Source organism: Simochromis diagramma, unplaced genomic scaffold (assembly GCF_900408965.1).
Source record: "Simochromis diagramma unplaced genomic scaffold, fSimDia1.1 OVJJ01000802.1, whole genome shotgun sequence".
NCBI classification, from domain to species: Eukaryota; Metazoa; Chordata; class Actinopteri; order Cichliformes; family Cichlidae; genus Simochromis; species Simochromis diagramma.
Genome location: NW_024387492.1, coordinates 8,589,677 through 8,604,247, shown reverse-complemented (window position 1 = coordinate 8,604,247; position 14,571 = coordinate 8,589,677). Strand labels below are relative to the sequence as shown.

The 14,571-nt window shown below is 39.2% G+C and overlaps 1 protein-coding gene across 5 annotated transcripts in view; it reads left to right on the top strand.

Moving 5' to 3' along the window:
• Positions 1 to 14,571, top strand: part of si:ch211-278j3.3 (E3 ubiquitin-protein ligase RNF19B) — a 30,363-nt gene that overhangs the window by 1,476 nt on the left and 14,316 nt on the right. Inside the window, exons 1-4 of one of the 5 annotated variants that reach the window (XM_040018182.1) lie at positions 787 to 1,545; positions 9,613 to 10,157; positions 10,641 to 11,128; positions 14,061 to 14,266. In XM_040018182.1, the coding sequence (XP_039874116.1) occupies positions 10,005 to 10,157; positions 10,641 to 11,128; positions 14,061 to 14,266 (847 nt within the window). In that variant the 5' untranslated portion in view covers positions 787 to 1,545; positions 9,613 to 10,004. Of the gene's footprint in view, positions 1 to 786; positions 10,158 to 10,640; positions 11,129 to 14,060; positions 14,267 to 14,571 lie in introns of those variants that run through there. The other 4 variants (XM_040018178.1, XM_040018180.1, XM_040018181.1 and 1 more) reach the window with 4 other exon arrangements.

Below are 14,571 nucleotides of genomic sequence, written 5' to 3'. Positions count from 1 at the left end.
AGCTATCTCACTTTAAAGCAGTTTTGTAAAAACAAAACAAAACAAAACAATAATTCACAATATTCATTTGTTTCTAGTTCTTTTTGGTCTGTGATACGTCGATTTACCTTTTACTTTTTGTGACATTTTATCAATTTATCTTTATTGTTATTATTAATTTACTGGTCTGGTTAAATTTAAAACTGCAGCACGTAAAACGGTGAAGAGCTTTGAGCCCTCTGCCTTTATTTTGAAAACCCAGGCGCATGCCGGATGTTTTATTCCTTGCGGGATGAATCTTGACTCCACACTCCATTGTAAAGGCTGCACATCTCTCGCCCTTAGACGCTTCCGTTCCGAAAATAATTTCCGGCTGCTGTACCTCAATGGATTATAGTAGTTGTAGTTCTTGTGTATATAGTTGCGACGAGGAGCGTCATGCTTGAATTGTTTTACAGTACTTAAAAAGAAAATTATGTCTGGTTACAAAATGATCACAGATCCTACGTAATACCATAAAGTTAAGTCCACTGGCCAAAGGCTAACAGCTACTATGCGACTGGCATCAAATAGAGCTTTTAGGAATAGTTATGTGACAACTAAAAATTATTGGGAGGTCTGAGGAGGCTAGAAACTGTGCAGTTTGGTGCTCTATCTGTGCAAAGACACACGGATACGCTGTCTGTTACCGATAAAAGCAGTAGTAAAACATTAGGATATAAAGTACAATACAAAGTAGGTCAATCAATCTCTCAGTTTCTCCAGAAAGCTGGATCAAAAGCCTGTAGACTTAAATGGGACTTAAATCTAGGTTAACCGAGAAAAAAAAAGAATAGAGAGTACATTTGAGTACTTCCCCATCAACAGAAATTGGAACTTGAAGAAGAATTCGTGTCTGCTAACCCCCGATCAGAGTGGGCTGCAAGAAATCCCAGAGAACAAAGAGAGTGTGGTTTCTCTGGAATCAAAAATAGAAACAATCACTCAGTGGACACAACAGTAAGCTGTCATGTGTCACTATAAATGACCAAAACCACATAAACAATCTGCCAGGTTAATTGGGACAAGATGTCAAAACGGGAAAAAAGGAAAAACAAAGAAAAGAAGAGGAAGGAGTCCTGCATGTAGACTGCTTTGGCTTTATATCTGAAACGAGGGAGAATGTGTTTTTGTTTTTTTTATGGGACTGGGCATTTATGAATAGGAGATCCTGGGATTCTGCGTCATGTCATTGGCTCGCATCTCTGCAGTGTGCCTCCCCTCCAGGCCGCCGCACAGAAAAGCCATCAGGCAGCTGCTGTAAGAGGGAAGGCTTTCCTCACTGCGGATCTCCTTTCCTCTGCTCGCCTCTCAACCGGACCGGTCTGGACCACAATACCCACCCCCTCTCTGCAGCTCCGTCGGGCGGACACGGTTTGTGTGAGGCAGTGAAGAGGAGGCGACCTGGGTGGGGAGTGGAGGGAGGTGGGTGTGGGGTGCAGATTTCTGTGCTACTGTTTGGTCCTCAAGGGGAGGAGCCAGTTGTCGATTCTACGCTTGCGAGGAGAGAAGGCGCCGTGCAGAGAGGTAAGATACCCTTTACGTAATAGAAATTATTGTGCGTTTTATCCGCTGCCCGGACACACTTTCAGATGCGCATTCAGACCCTTTTTATTGGTGTTTTTCACTCGTGGTCGTGTGGGGTACGTGGAGGTGGAGGTGAATACGAATACGTAGGCTGACATGCCACTCCCTGCAATAGCATACTGATGCTCCGGACAGATCCTCATTAAATGATTCAAATATTCTGTCAGCATGCCCAAATAACCCCAATAAGAGTGGTACTTGCGCTCGGCTGCCTTATAATAACCCGCTTTTTTCATTCATATAATTTCCAGATGCACTCCCAAGATGAACCCCGCAGGCCCGTGGTTTATTCTTAAAACGATACTTTATATTATTGAGTAGTTTAAGGTAATTGCGGTATAACTGCATCATTTTTAACTCCGCAGTGCTTAAACATGTGTGTCAGAGAGTTAACGTGGATTTAGAAGACATGGTCTAACAGTGTTGTAAAATTCTACAACAATAATATGATGTCTTATCAAACTAAATCCCCTATGCTGCATGCGGTTATTCAATACAGTCGAGTAGACTATAGGTTTTCACAGGTCACTAACACTGTCCGCTACGCGCCGCATGGCACAGAAACTCAATATTTTGGTCAGGGATGCCGTGGAGCGCTTAAGTGCGCGCGCCAGTGTGTGTCTATGTGTGGGTAGGCTGAGGTCACTCTCATGCCTCTGAAACCCGCATTGCTGATGCGGGCATCTGTCCAGTGGAGGGATATTTAATAGGGTGCATCATCACGCTTCCCTCCACCGAGGCAGAACTCAAGATCCGTCTGAAAACTACTATTTATTTCACTCTTTTTATTATTATTATTATTATTATTATTATTATTATTATTATTTAAAATAGCAACAGCTTATTAACAGGTGTCACACCGTCGAAAACGCCTCCAAAGCGAGAAGATACTGTAATAATGGCTGTGACAGCAAGGTTCATGCAGAGGACAGGATTCTGAAAAAAAAGTGCTCTGTTTCTTCCCTGTTTGGCTTTTCAGAGGATGGGAAGCTGCTTTGGGGCAGAATCCTGATTGTGTAATAATCCCATCTGTTAGAGGTGGAGTGGCATAAACAACTATAAACGCTAACTGTAGGTAATTATTCGTGAAGTCAGAGTTAAGAACAGTGAATTCGTTTTTTTTTACAAAGTGTACCTTTGCTCACTTATAAAAAATAGCATGGGGGCATGATTTAAAAACATTTAACTCATGGTTTCACTGTAATTGTACGATGTATAATTGATGACGACATTCTTTTGACCCACAGCAGCTATCTGAAAAGGTCAAATGTCACAGCAATAGATCATTACTCCCTTGAAGTGTTTTATAGTTCTCTATATATCCCTGAGGTGACTCCGTTGTAGTCTGTGTATACATTAATGAAGCACATTTGGGATGAACATAAAACATTTTGAGTATTTTAAACCATATCTAGACATTTTACTCAGGTAATTTCTTATTGTGCTTTAATAAATTTGGGGAACTCACAAGAAAATGGTCAAAAAGAGAAGCAGCAGATATCGATTTTCTTTTTTTTCAGAAAGGCCGCATCCCAGATGGCCTGCATCACTACTAACAGTATCAGTTTGTGTGACCTTCCCTGCCAGTTTGCAACACAGACTTTCTGATAAAAAGTCTCAAAGTCAAAAACATCTGACATCATCACAACTTTTCTTTTAATCTTTGTAAAGCTCCTCTGAAACTGCAGAGGACAAATGAGATGACCTTTTATGCATGTATCAGTAAAACAGCCTTGCCAACTTTGCTCGCGTGTGCTTTCTGTGGGAAACTGTGTGAGTGTGTGTCACTCTTTTTGGTCACAGTAAAGGCGGTGTGAATCAGCATGCTGATTCATGTCAGAGGATAACAATACAAGACTCCTGCACATGCCTTAGTATGTTATGTAATAATGTCCAGTGATACTGTGCCCGAGGGATCCGTTTTCTTTCGCCTCTTTGAAATAAATAAAAAATCAGTGTTTGCTGCTGTGAATTAAGACTAAAATGAGGGTTTTAAGCTTTTGTTTTGCGTTGACAGGACATGAAAGGAGGGCAGTTTCACAGTATTACTTCCTTTGGCTTGCTAAAAAAGGAAGTTGTGAGGAGTTTAAACAGGTTACAAGGTGACATCTTGTTTAAATCATCTTAAGATCCTAGCTCCTTTTCACCCATTCCTCACAGTTCAAATATACACAGGTGACGGTATGTTTTTATGGATGAAGAAAAAGAAATGGGCTGAAAAGTTTCGATTTGTAAGTAATTACTTTCTTAGAAACTTTCATGGATTACAGAGAATTTTTCTTTTAGAACCGAAATTGGTTATTTTTCTTCTGAAAATTATACTTATATATAGATTAACTCCAATGGGAGTCAATTCATTGTGATTTGTTTGTACCCTGAGCTCTGAGGAAATTATAGTGGGTTGTGCTTTGAAGTTGTGGCGCCTAAGTACTCAGATGGATTAAGTAAACACATAACAGCAGGTTATGGTTCACATTTTCTGGTTTCGCTCATACTTTGTGGTGTGAAGATTCTAAATCTTTAATGGTACTGACAGATTGTGAGATTTCAGCATGTTATTTATTTCAAAAAGATTCATAATGGATTCCATTTTTTTGTTAGTTACTGGCATTATTCACATAGTCTCTTTGCTGTTTGAACTTTGAATCCCAAATGTGTGATTCACAACTTGGTTGTCATTGTATAAACTCACTGACTAATTCTCGTGACTATATTTATTCTGTTCATTATCTATATTACGTACAGTATAAAGACCTGATTTGAAAATGGTATAAATAGTATGAAGTATGAATAAATAATTCATATTATATGATAAATAATAATAATAATGAATAAAAATGAATGTCACTTAAGATTAATATTATCACACCGAAGAGCCTGCTAATGTGATTTACTAACAAATGGTAATCCACTTACACTTTAGGTATAACAGAAACCCATGCCATGAAGCCCCCAGTGCACAGTTTCTGTGCTGATGTTAATACGTTGGAGGATATCCTCTTAGAGCAGCATGTGAAAGCTAGAGGAGCCGCACCCTGCCGGCCGTGAAAACGGTGCAGGTTATAGATACTTCAGCTTCACAAACTTTCTAATGCCAATTCTCTAAAGTCTAAGCTAAAACACAGTTAATTGAAAATTAATTGATTCACCTAATGTGGACTTGTCTTTCTTTTGTTCCCATAATACATGTAATAGAGACAACATGTTAATAATACCTGGACCAAAACCAGAGAGTGTGTGCTCACTCTTTATGGACAGCATCTCTGTGTTAACTGTTGTTGTCCTGAGTTTTCTGAGAGATGACAGCAGGGCTCTTCTCTCTCTTCTTGTCTCACAATATGTATAGAGATGAATTGTTGCTTCATTTATTAGGAGAGATGCGCAGCTTGGCAAAAAAGTGCTTGAGTGTATTGTCAGTAGCCAGAGACTGCAACTGCAGTGGTTTTGGAGTTTTGTGAATATCTCACCATGGTAACAGCACCACATCACTCATTTCTGTTATCTAATTATTCCACTTGAAATATTTAAAATGAATAATTTGTTAACTAACTATATCTCTTTAGAGTATATGTAGATATAGTATGTATGTTATAAACTATATGTGGCATGCGTTACATAAGGTCAAAGTTGTGTTTGTGTGTGTGACAGTGTCACGGTCACATTCATATGCTTGTTCTGATACACTGGAACCATGTGATTCCTGATTTGAAGACGTTCTTGAATGAAATTTCTCCCATTATCTTGTTGTGTATCATGTAATGCGCATTTCCCTAACGTGAACCTCATGAAGTTATTATTATCATGCTTATCTGTCCGATTTTGATGGTATTGTTGACATTGAGCTGATCCGAAAAGCAGTTTGTACTAATTCTGACCCTGTTCTAGCTACTGATCATGGAAAACAGACAGCATCTTCTTGGCCATTTCATCTGTGTATCCACATAATTAGGTTACGTATATATATGATGATGTGGGTAAATGTAAGTGTGTGCATGTGCATGTCAGTATTTTCAGTTGATGGGAGATCTGTTTCTAAATCATGATGCATTACAGTTGAAGGATGCTCTGTAGTTTGGAAAGCTGGACTGCAGCAGATATTTAATTAAAAGAACATAAGCAAGCAAGAGAAACAAGAGAAAAAAAAGAACCAAGATACCCAGAAGGATTGCAGCTCAGTGGTGACTTAAGTTTAAGGCACTTAGTTGAGAGACTCATGCAATATTCAAACTGCCTTTCTTGAATGTTCAGCCATAACTAGACTGAAAATCTTCTTGGTAGTTCTGCTAACTTGGGATGACCCTCATCCTAATAACCCGGAGCTCAAACATCCTTGCCAGGTCTGACAGCAGCATGAATCAGCACTAAGTTACATTTAGTCATTTGGAGCCAAAACCCAGCAAACTTTACAGACACTTAGCAGAGAATTACAATCACTATATATATAATATATATAGTATATAGTAGTATAGTATATAAAGTCTTATCTTATCTTATCTTATCTTATCTTAATGCAAAAAAGAGTTAAACATATAAGTAGGTAAATTATTCTAGTAAAACATCAGAAATTGTACTTCAATGAATCCATAAAGAAATCCAGTATGTGGTTTTAGGCTGTAATCTAGTCAATTAGATTTTGAGATGTTCTGTTTCTTGTTGCTATAATGTTCTGTACAATCTGATCTCAAATGAGCAGTCTCTACAAAGGCACTGCCTGCTTATCTCTTCATCTTTACTTCATTTCCTCACAGTGACAACTTATCTAAGTCGTTAGGCAGCGAATTGTGTTGTCTAATTGCTTGGCAATCTGTCTCATAGTGTAGAGCAACAAACCCACTGAGCTATGCTTTAAAAACACTCAATACTACATGCATCAGTTTGCCGGCGTGCGCTTGAGTGTCTGCATTTGCATAATTATATGTACGTGAGCATATAAGCATGTGCGCTTTTGATGTTTTCATCTGTGGGAATTATTTCTATAAATAAACAGCAGCTCAGTGGTGTGTTCATCACAGAGGTTGGTGCTTTGGTGAAGGTCAGTCCCCACAGAATACGGATGATGGGGAAATTCAAGTGGATGCACAATTGGGATGCTATATTAGGATAGAACTGTGTTACTAGACTCTGGACATAGCTGGATATAGAAATGATGAGCTGGTTGCTGCTTTGTTTTCCACTGGATTGCTTTACTTAAATATTTATTTTAGAGCAAACAAAGGCATCCATGTGAAATCCAAGCCATTTGAGGACCAGTAGTAAAGATGTTTTTAAATAAATGTGTCGAAAGTAAAGATTTTATACCTCTGAACTCCAAATTCTTTAAACTGGTGGGTTTTGAAGAAAGGATAGTTAATTTGAAATACAAAACACCCTGGCGGTTCTTGATCTGAAGCTTTTCCTAATGATTTTGAAAAAGATTTTTGAAAAAGTACCATCATATTTAGTATCTTTTTTGGGTTCTTCAAGGGAATTCCCAAGGCAGTAAGCAATCTGGAAGACTTGGGTGGACACTAGCTGTAACTGTGTCAAATGTGAGTATGTTTACAGACAACTCTAAACAACATTCGTAGTTCTTATTGGAATATCGGTTCCAACAATTATCATCTACACTGACCAGCCACTTTGTTCTGTAGACCTTGCTAGTACCAGGTTGGATCTCCTTTTGCCTTCAGAAGTGCTTTAATGGATTGAACAAGGTCCTGAAAACATTCCTCAGAGATTTTGGTCCATAGCATTACACTGTCTGTGGATTAGTTGGCTTCACATTCAAAACGAATCTTGAGATCTGATGACTGTGGAGGCCATTTGAGTGCAGTAAATTCCTTGTCATAATTAAGAAACCAGTTTGGGATGATTTGAGTTTTGTGACACGATGTGTTATCCTGCTGGAAGATCAGAAGAGGGGTACACTAAGGTCATATATATCTAAAATATTAACATGACTCTTCAGTATATGGAGATAACTTTCAAAGGGCAAGAATGTTGGTTCTTTACCCTTAAATTACCATATACAGTAATGATCTAAAAAGGGTATTCTGTTCATGTTGATTTAACACGAATGAAATAAAGGTATAGCCCTAACTCTGGTCTCAGAGAGGGAGAGAGCAGTTTAGGTACTTCAGTGTATCAGAAATGCAGATCCTTTGTATATCTCTGTTTAAAGAATGATGAAGCTTATAATATCTGCAGAATTACCTCAACTCCTGTAGTCATTGAATTTGATTTAATAATAACGATAAGGCAAGCAAAGAGATAGATAGATTTCATACATTTTACTGTTTTCCACAACTAAAAAAATACTAAAAGCAGCACTGGGGAGCTTGAAATAGATGATCTATAATCATATCACATTTCAGTCCATATTCCTTGGTCTGATTTGATGTAGTTGCATGGAGACAGCTATTTTAATTGGTCTGGGGTTTCATGAATCACCTCATGCTCCCTTTGCTCTCTGGGGCTGATTATGAAAGCTTGCTGCTGCCTAATGGATGCAGAATGAGTTGTCTGTGGTGTCTGTCACCGCCTCTCTACTGCTTCACCCTCCTGTCTCCCCCAGTCCTTTTTGTCTGATCAGTCACAAGTTTCACATCTTTCTGCTCTTTGTGTCTCATAGCAATGGCCTCACTGCTTGTCTGGGCTATATGACAAACGGGCCATGGTGCAGACAACACCCTTCCATGTGTTTGCATTTTTAAATGTATCTCATACAGAGATTTGAGAGTAAAAATGACACACCCTATGTTTGAAATAGCTGTTTGTCCAACACTATTGATGATCAGTTTTTTAAATCAGATCTCTGTAATGTGTTTGATTGATTGAAATTACATTCAGTCTCATGCCTGATTAGCACTCCACCATTTATAATACTGGTGTTATGTTATAATTAGTATTTTAAACAGGATGTCTCATGGACTCAAGATCGCTTTTCAAGAGAGACCTGTGTACAAATGACATCTACAGATTAAGAGTACACAGACTAGTAGACAGGCAGAAAATTCAAGGACACATTATAGGCGTTCAGAAATTAAGAAAAGCATGTGCAAGGACAGTTGCATACAGTTTAACACATTTTAAAAAGCTGCTATGAAATCACAGAATGTAGCTTTGCAGTCTTTTGTAGTCTTTCCATTTGTTCTTTTCCAAGTTTAATGTCAGTAAGAGGCACAGCTAATCTTAAAATGTCCAAGGACCTGTCATTGTATCCATATAAACTATCACTACAATAATAATCAAGCTCAGACAAAATTGTACCTAATACAACAGTTAATGAGAACCAAGATTTGTTTTTTGTATTTGTATTTGTATTTTATATGACACTGGAGAGTTTTAATATGGACTGTATGGTGGATACTGACCTTGGTGACCTTGTGAATAGTTTTCAGTTGGTTTTATTAGAATGAAAAACAAGCTTATGTTTCATAAGATAATTTTGAAATGCAAACTTTGGATTTTTCAATAGCCCGATCAAGAAGGACCCAGTGGTATATAAGATAGTGTCATCTGCATAAAAATAGGTTTCAAGATTTAGGAGGTGTAGATTATACTGTAGAAGGTGAATAAAAGACATCTAGCAATGAAAACCTGTGGAATGCCTGTAGTAATGACAGGGAGACTTGACCTGAAATCTTTGGAGTCTGCTGATAGAAAGATTGTCATAAAACCATTTAATAGACTGTCATCTAAACTAATTGTAACCGATTGTATCAAAGGGGGAAATTAACCATAGAAACTAAAACCATGTTTCTGTTTCAGGTCAGACATGCTGGCTTCTGCTATAAAGTTGGGATTTTAACATTGAAGTTTAAGAGGATTGACTTTAGGAGACTTGCATCAGATTGAAACCCTTTCATTGTGTAAAACAATTTTTTAGAAGCCATGACTAGATATTCTTAATTTATTTCTTATTGTAATGTTATTTTTAGAAAATTGATATTCAGTGAACCAAAATGCACATCCAAAGGTCTGTAGTTCTTGCTGTGTATTATAGTCATTACTTACTTGTGTTTCCAGGTTGAAGGACTGCTAACAGTGGAGAAAAAGCCTAAAATGATGAACAACAGTCAACCAGTTCAGGACTAATTCAGACTTCTGTGTGGGTGGAGGAGGAAGACTGAAGAGAGACAAAGTAAACCACATGATCAGGCCTCGGAAAGGCTCCAAAACGGTGATGTTCCCCTCAGGCAGGGATTACCTCCTCCCCGTCGTCTCTCTCTCCATCTCACCCACTCACCCTCCCTCATACAACAGAGCAGCCGTCCAGCTCCAAGACTCTGAGCCGTGAGAGCGCACTGTGCTCGCCCACCCGCGCACAAACACACACGTACTCTAACATCGCTTTTGCATCCTGCTCATGGTCGTTGGCCTGTTCTCCTCAGCTGCTGCTCCCGCTCTAGTTCTAGACCATGAAGAGGCCCAAGCAGCAGACTGGGCCCTTGAGCTTCCTAAATTTCTTCAGCCGAAAGCCCAAATCAGAGCCAAGGGCGGAGAGGCCTGTGGAAGCCTGTCCCAAAGAGGAGGTGGCCATTACCCTGACCCCAAGCGAGCATCCAGAACAGGTAAGATTGATGCTTCGTCTGCTTGGAGTGAGCGTAAGCAATGAAGGAGTTCTTTATTTGGGTTTATACAAGTTTTGGTAGAATATGGTAGAATATTTTGGCATATATGTATACCATTTTGAAATTTGCGTTTATTTTTGAAATTTGTAGCTCATACAGGATCATTATCCTTGCATCAGTCAGAAGATGAAAATGTCTCACAGAAAATGCCGAAAGAAAAACGACAAAGCTATTGATCATTAACTTTAGAGCCATGCCCGTTTGCTTGCTTTGTTCTGCGCTGCTACTGAACAAATCCATTAGTGTGTTTGTACAATTAATTGATCATTTGTACAAATGACGTTGCCAAGAAACCAAATGAATTCCAGCATTCCAGCTATGTACACACTTACTAATACTCCCTTCATTTCTAAGAGCCCTTCATTCTCATAAGCGTGCTGTGTTTGGATTTGGTAAATCACCATATCCTATAACTGTTCTTAGGACCTCACAGCAGAAGAGGCTGGAGAATCAAGAGTTTCTGGAGCAGAAAAAGGAGAAGGAGGAGGTCCGCCAGCATCACTGGCTGAGGTGGGCGAGAACAGCGCTGCCACAGTCGAGTGCGTGGGTGGGGTCAGCCGGGTGTCCACCGATGTCCTGTCCCTCTCCTCCTCCAGCCAGGACCAGCTATTGGACGAACACCTAGAAGAATGCCCACTGTGCCTGCTCAGTCAACCGCGCTGCCACTTCCCGCGACTCACCTCCTGTTCTCACAGGGCATGCTCTGACTGCCTACGCCAGTACTTGCGTATTGAGATATCGGAGAGTCGGGTGGGCATCGCGTGCCCGCAGTGCCCGGAAACACTGGCACCTCTGGATGTTCGTGCCATTCTGGATGATCGGGCATTGCTGGAAAGGTTTGAGGAGTACCAGTTGAGGCGTTTTCTGGCTTCTGATCCAGATACACGCTGGTGCCCTGCGCCTGACTGCAGGTGAGACGTGAACTGATACCATCTACCAACAGGCTGTTTTAGGCATCAAGAACAGTTTCAAGCGTACTGTAATAAAACTAGAACATCTTGGTTTTTTTATTGCTTATATCTAATAAAGATATAAGCAAAAAACTGTTAATTAGAAGGGAGAATAATATTTTGGAAATTAACAATAATGACTTTGTTTTGTGAAAAAATAGGTCTTTTATTGACATGATTGACACAGCAACAATCCACTACAATTTAATTACTTATTAAAAAAAACCTTAGAGCTAATCCAGCACTACAATGTGGCAGCCCTTGTCAAATTCTTGTCATCCCACCGCCGGCTTTATTTTGTAAAACACAAGACTGACGCATTTGTCACTGTCAGAATAATTGACTTAGATTTAAAAGGATAATTGGCAGCATTTTTAAAGCTTTTTCCATAGTTCACCAAGTTTGCTGCAGTTTATATATTTTGCAGATCCCGAAAGAGAATGGACTGTGAATAAACCAGTCCTCTACGTATTGGTAAGAGTTACTCTTTGAGGCCTCAAACAGAAATACCTAAAAGATTTTCCTTAGTGAGACGCAAGAAACATTCACCTTTAATCAGTTTAAAATGTTATTAGTGCCGTGCTTAACATTTATGGCGCCATTGTATTGTTACTCTTTTTCCCTCAGAATAACTGCCTGAAATATAGCTTTCATTGAGCTGCAAAGCTCAGCTGCAATATGATTTCATTACAAAATCGATCCTTGATGTCGTCGTAAATCTTACGAGGGAAAGATGTATTTTTTTTTTCTTTCCGCTGACATTGGCGTCAGTCAGCTCTCTTTTTTTTCTGTTGTTCAGAACTGCCGCTGACACTGATCCTTTGCTATATCAGCTTAATGTTCATGCATGGGTAACTGGATAAGGGGGGCTGATGGGAAGTCACGACGTGCGTCCATTTTTTTGTGTGCAACGTTTTCAGTGGATTTTTTGTGGTCAAAAGCACGTACGCGCCAGGGCTCAGGACCCCGTTCAGTGAAAGTCTGTCAGTACTTGCTGCTCAGCGATGATGAATGAGAGGAGGAAAAATCAATACACAGTGGTGAATTAAATATAACGCAGAGAAACAGGAGATCCTGTTTTTAAAACATCTACAACAAATTCAGTGTGTTTTGCGTTTGATTTATTAGAAGGGTGTACGAGTGTGCAAAATGGCATTTTGAATAACAGTGAATAACACTTCTCACATAAAAGAGACTTTGAAGCTGTGATTAATTATGTAAACTGGTCTTTAACAGTTATGATTGGTGCATTCCTGTGTTTCCAACATGTAGAGATTCCCTGAGGTCTTAGTGACAGAAGCTTAGCTGAAGATAATGTCGGGAGAGAGACTCTCAGAGAGAGTGTGAAAACTGTGTGTTTTTGCCCTAGGTCTGACTGTCTAACACACACTTGGGTCTATGAGAGCAACTGATCATGTTTTATCTACATGTGTAATACAAGTAGGAATTATTTAGATATCTCAGTAAAAAAACAAAAACAAAAAACCTCTACCAGATTAAAAGTACCCTCTGGGCTTCAATTTATTTTATAACCATAATCCAACATGTTACAGAAACATACCCCACACATTTATGATGTCAGAGTAGGGGGTCTATACGTTTCTGAAATTCACAGGATTATATTTAAGTGTGGCCACTGTGAACAGCAATTAATACTTTTGATTTGCAGCACTCCTTTGTTCTAAGAGGATTTTCCTTGGGGCTAACACACACAAACATGTTAAATGAGCTGACTTACCCATATCAGACACAAATTATTCATCAAAGCAGACTATTTTTAGATGTGTTAGGCTTTGTCAACACACACAAAATCATTAATTACAGTTATGTCCTTGCATTCCTAAACATACACATTTGTTTTAATGGTTGAATTATATATATATGTATATATATATATATATATATGTGTGCGTGTGTGTGTCTGTGTCTGTGTAGTGCATATATAAAAAAAGTAGAATTAGAATTGCTTAAAGTGGTCATTGGCTTTGCAGCTGTTTCTTTCTAATTTCTTTGTATGACAAAGCGTAGAAGTTTGTACACAATATAAATAATCCAATTATTGCTTGTTTCATGGATACAGGATACTCACTGGTATCTAGAAATATTTTATGCATGAACAGCAGCTTTGTTCTTCAGCCAGACATGTTGGACTAGAGAATCAAAGTCACTTCAAATCTGGGCTGACACCGTAGTGGAATCAAGGTAACGCTGTAATTATCTTCTTGCCTGTGTCGCCTTCAGCTTGTTTGATTCATTCGCCTGTCTGACAAACAGAAAACCACTCAGAGCTGGAAATGCCAGCCTGTCAGAGCCCTCGTTTTTCACAGCAGAGTTTGATTCCCAGAGGCATTCAGATTATTTAAGATTGCTTTTACTTTTTTTATTTTTTGGTTATAGCTAAATCACATAATCTTGTGAACATGCCTGTATCAGAAAATGGAGATGGTACTGTCTCCATTCCTGATAAACCTTATTTGACTTTATTTAACAAATGTGAGGCTAAAAAAAAATCAAGAGCCCATAACTTTAACATAATCTGCAGTTTCCTAGCAACGAGGGAGGTGTAGGTTTTGCCCCAATCCTAACCCAACAAAGAAGAAAAACCACCACAACTTTAAAGTCAACACGGCACTAAATGAATGTTTGTTAAAAAACACAACAAGCACACACACACGACCAGACTGCCTTATTTTTTTATTTAGTTATTGATACAAAGTTTTAAAAGCCATATTTGGGTATGGAGCCAATAAGATTGTTGTTATTATCATATATCTGTTTATTATCAGATGATAGGTTTTCAATTCTGGAAAGCCGTCCCCCAGAATCCCCATCAGCCAACCGAACGTCTGATATTTTTCTGTCATTTTTATCTGTAGTTTCTCTCTTTCCTCAGCTATGCTGTGATAGCTTACGGCTGTGCAGAGTGTCCCAAGCTGAGCTGTGGCCGTGAGGGATGCAACACAGAGTTCTGCTACCACTGTCGGCAGCTGTGGCACCCCAACCAGACGTGCGACCAGGCCCGGCGTCAGCGAGCCCGCCACACCTCAGGCGGCAACGATGCCTCTACACTGTACGTCTTCAATGAAGAACCTGGAGGAGGTGAGACAGGAGCCATGTGATTAAATGAAGCTACGAGTCGTTTGTGGGCCTCTTTGCTCTAAACAACCACTTGAAAAAGTCTACCTGGTTTTGCCACGAGTACTTCCAGGCCTGTATGGTTTTCAGGTTTGTTAGACAGATAAGTTTGTTATCTACAGACTGAAATCCTGTCATGGTTGTACTGTAATTTCTTCCATAATTTCCATCAAATTTGGCAGCGCCAGTAACTTACGGTAACATTGCAACATTTCATTTTGGGAAAAGTTACGTCACCTTTGATTCACATCCTGGTATATTATAAAAAC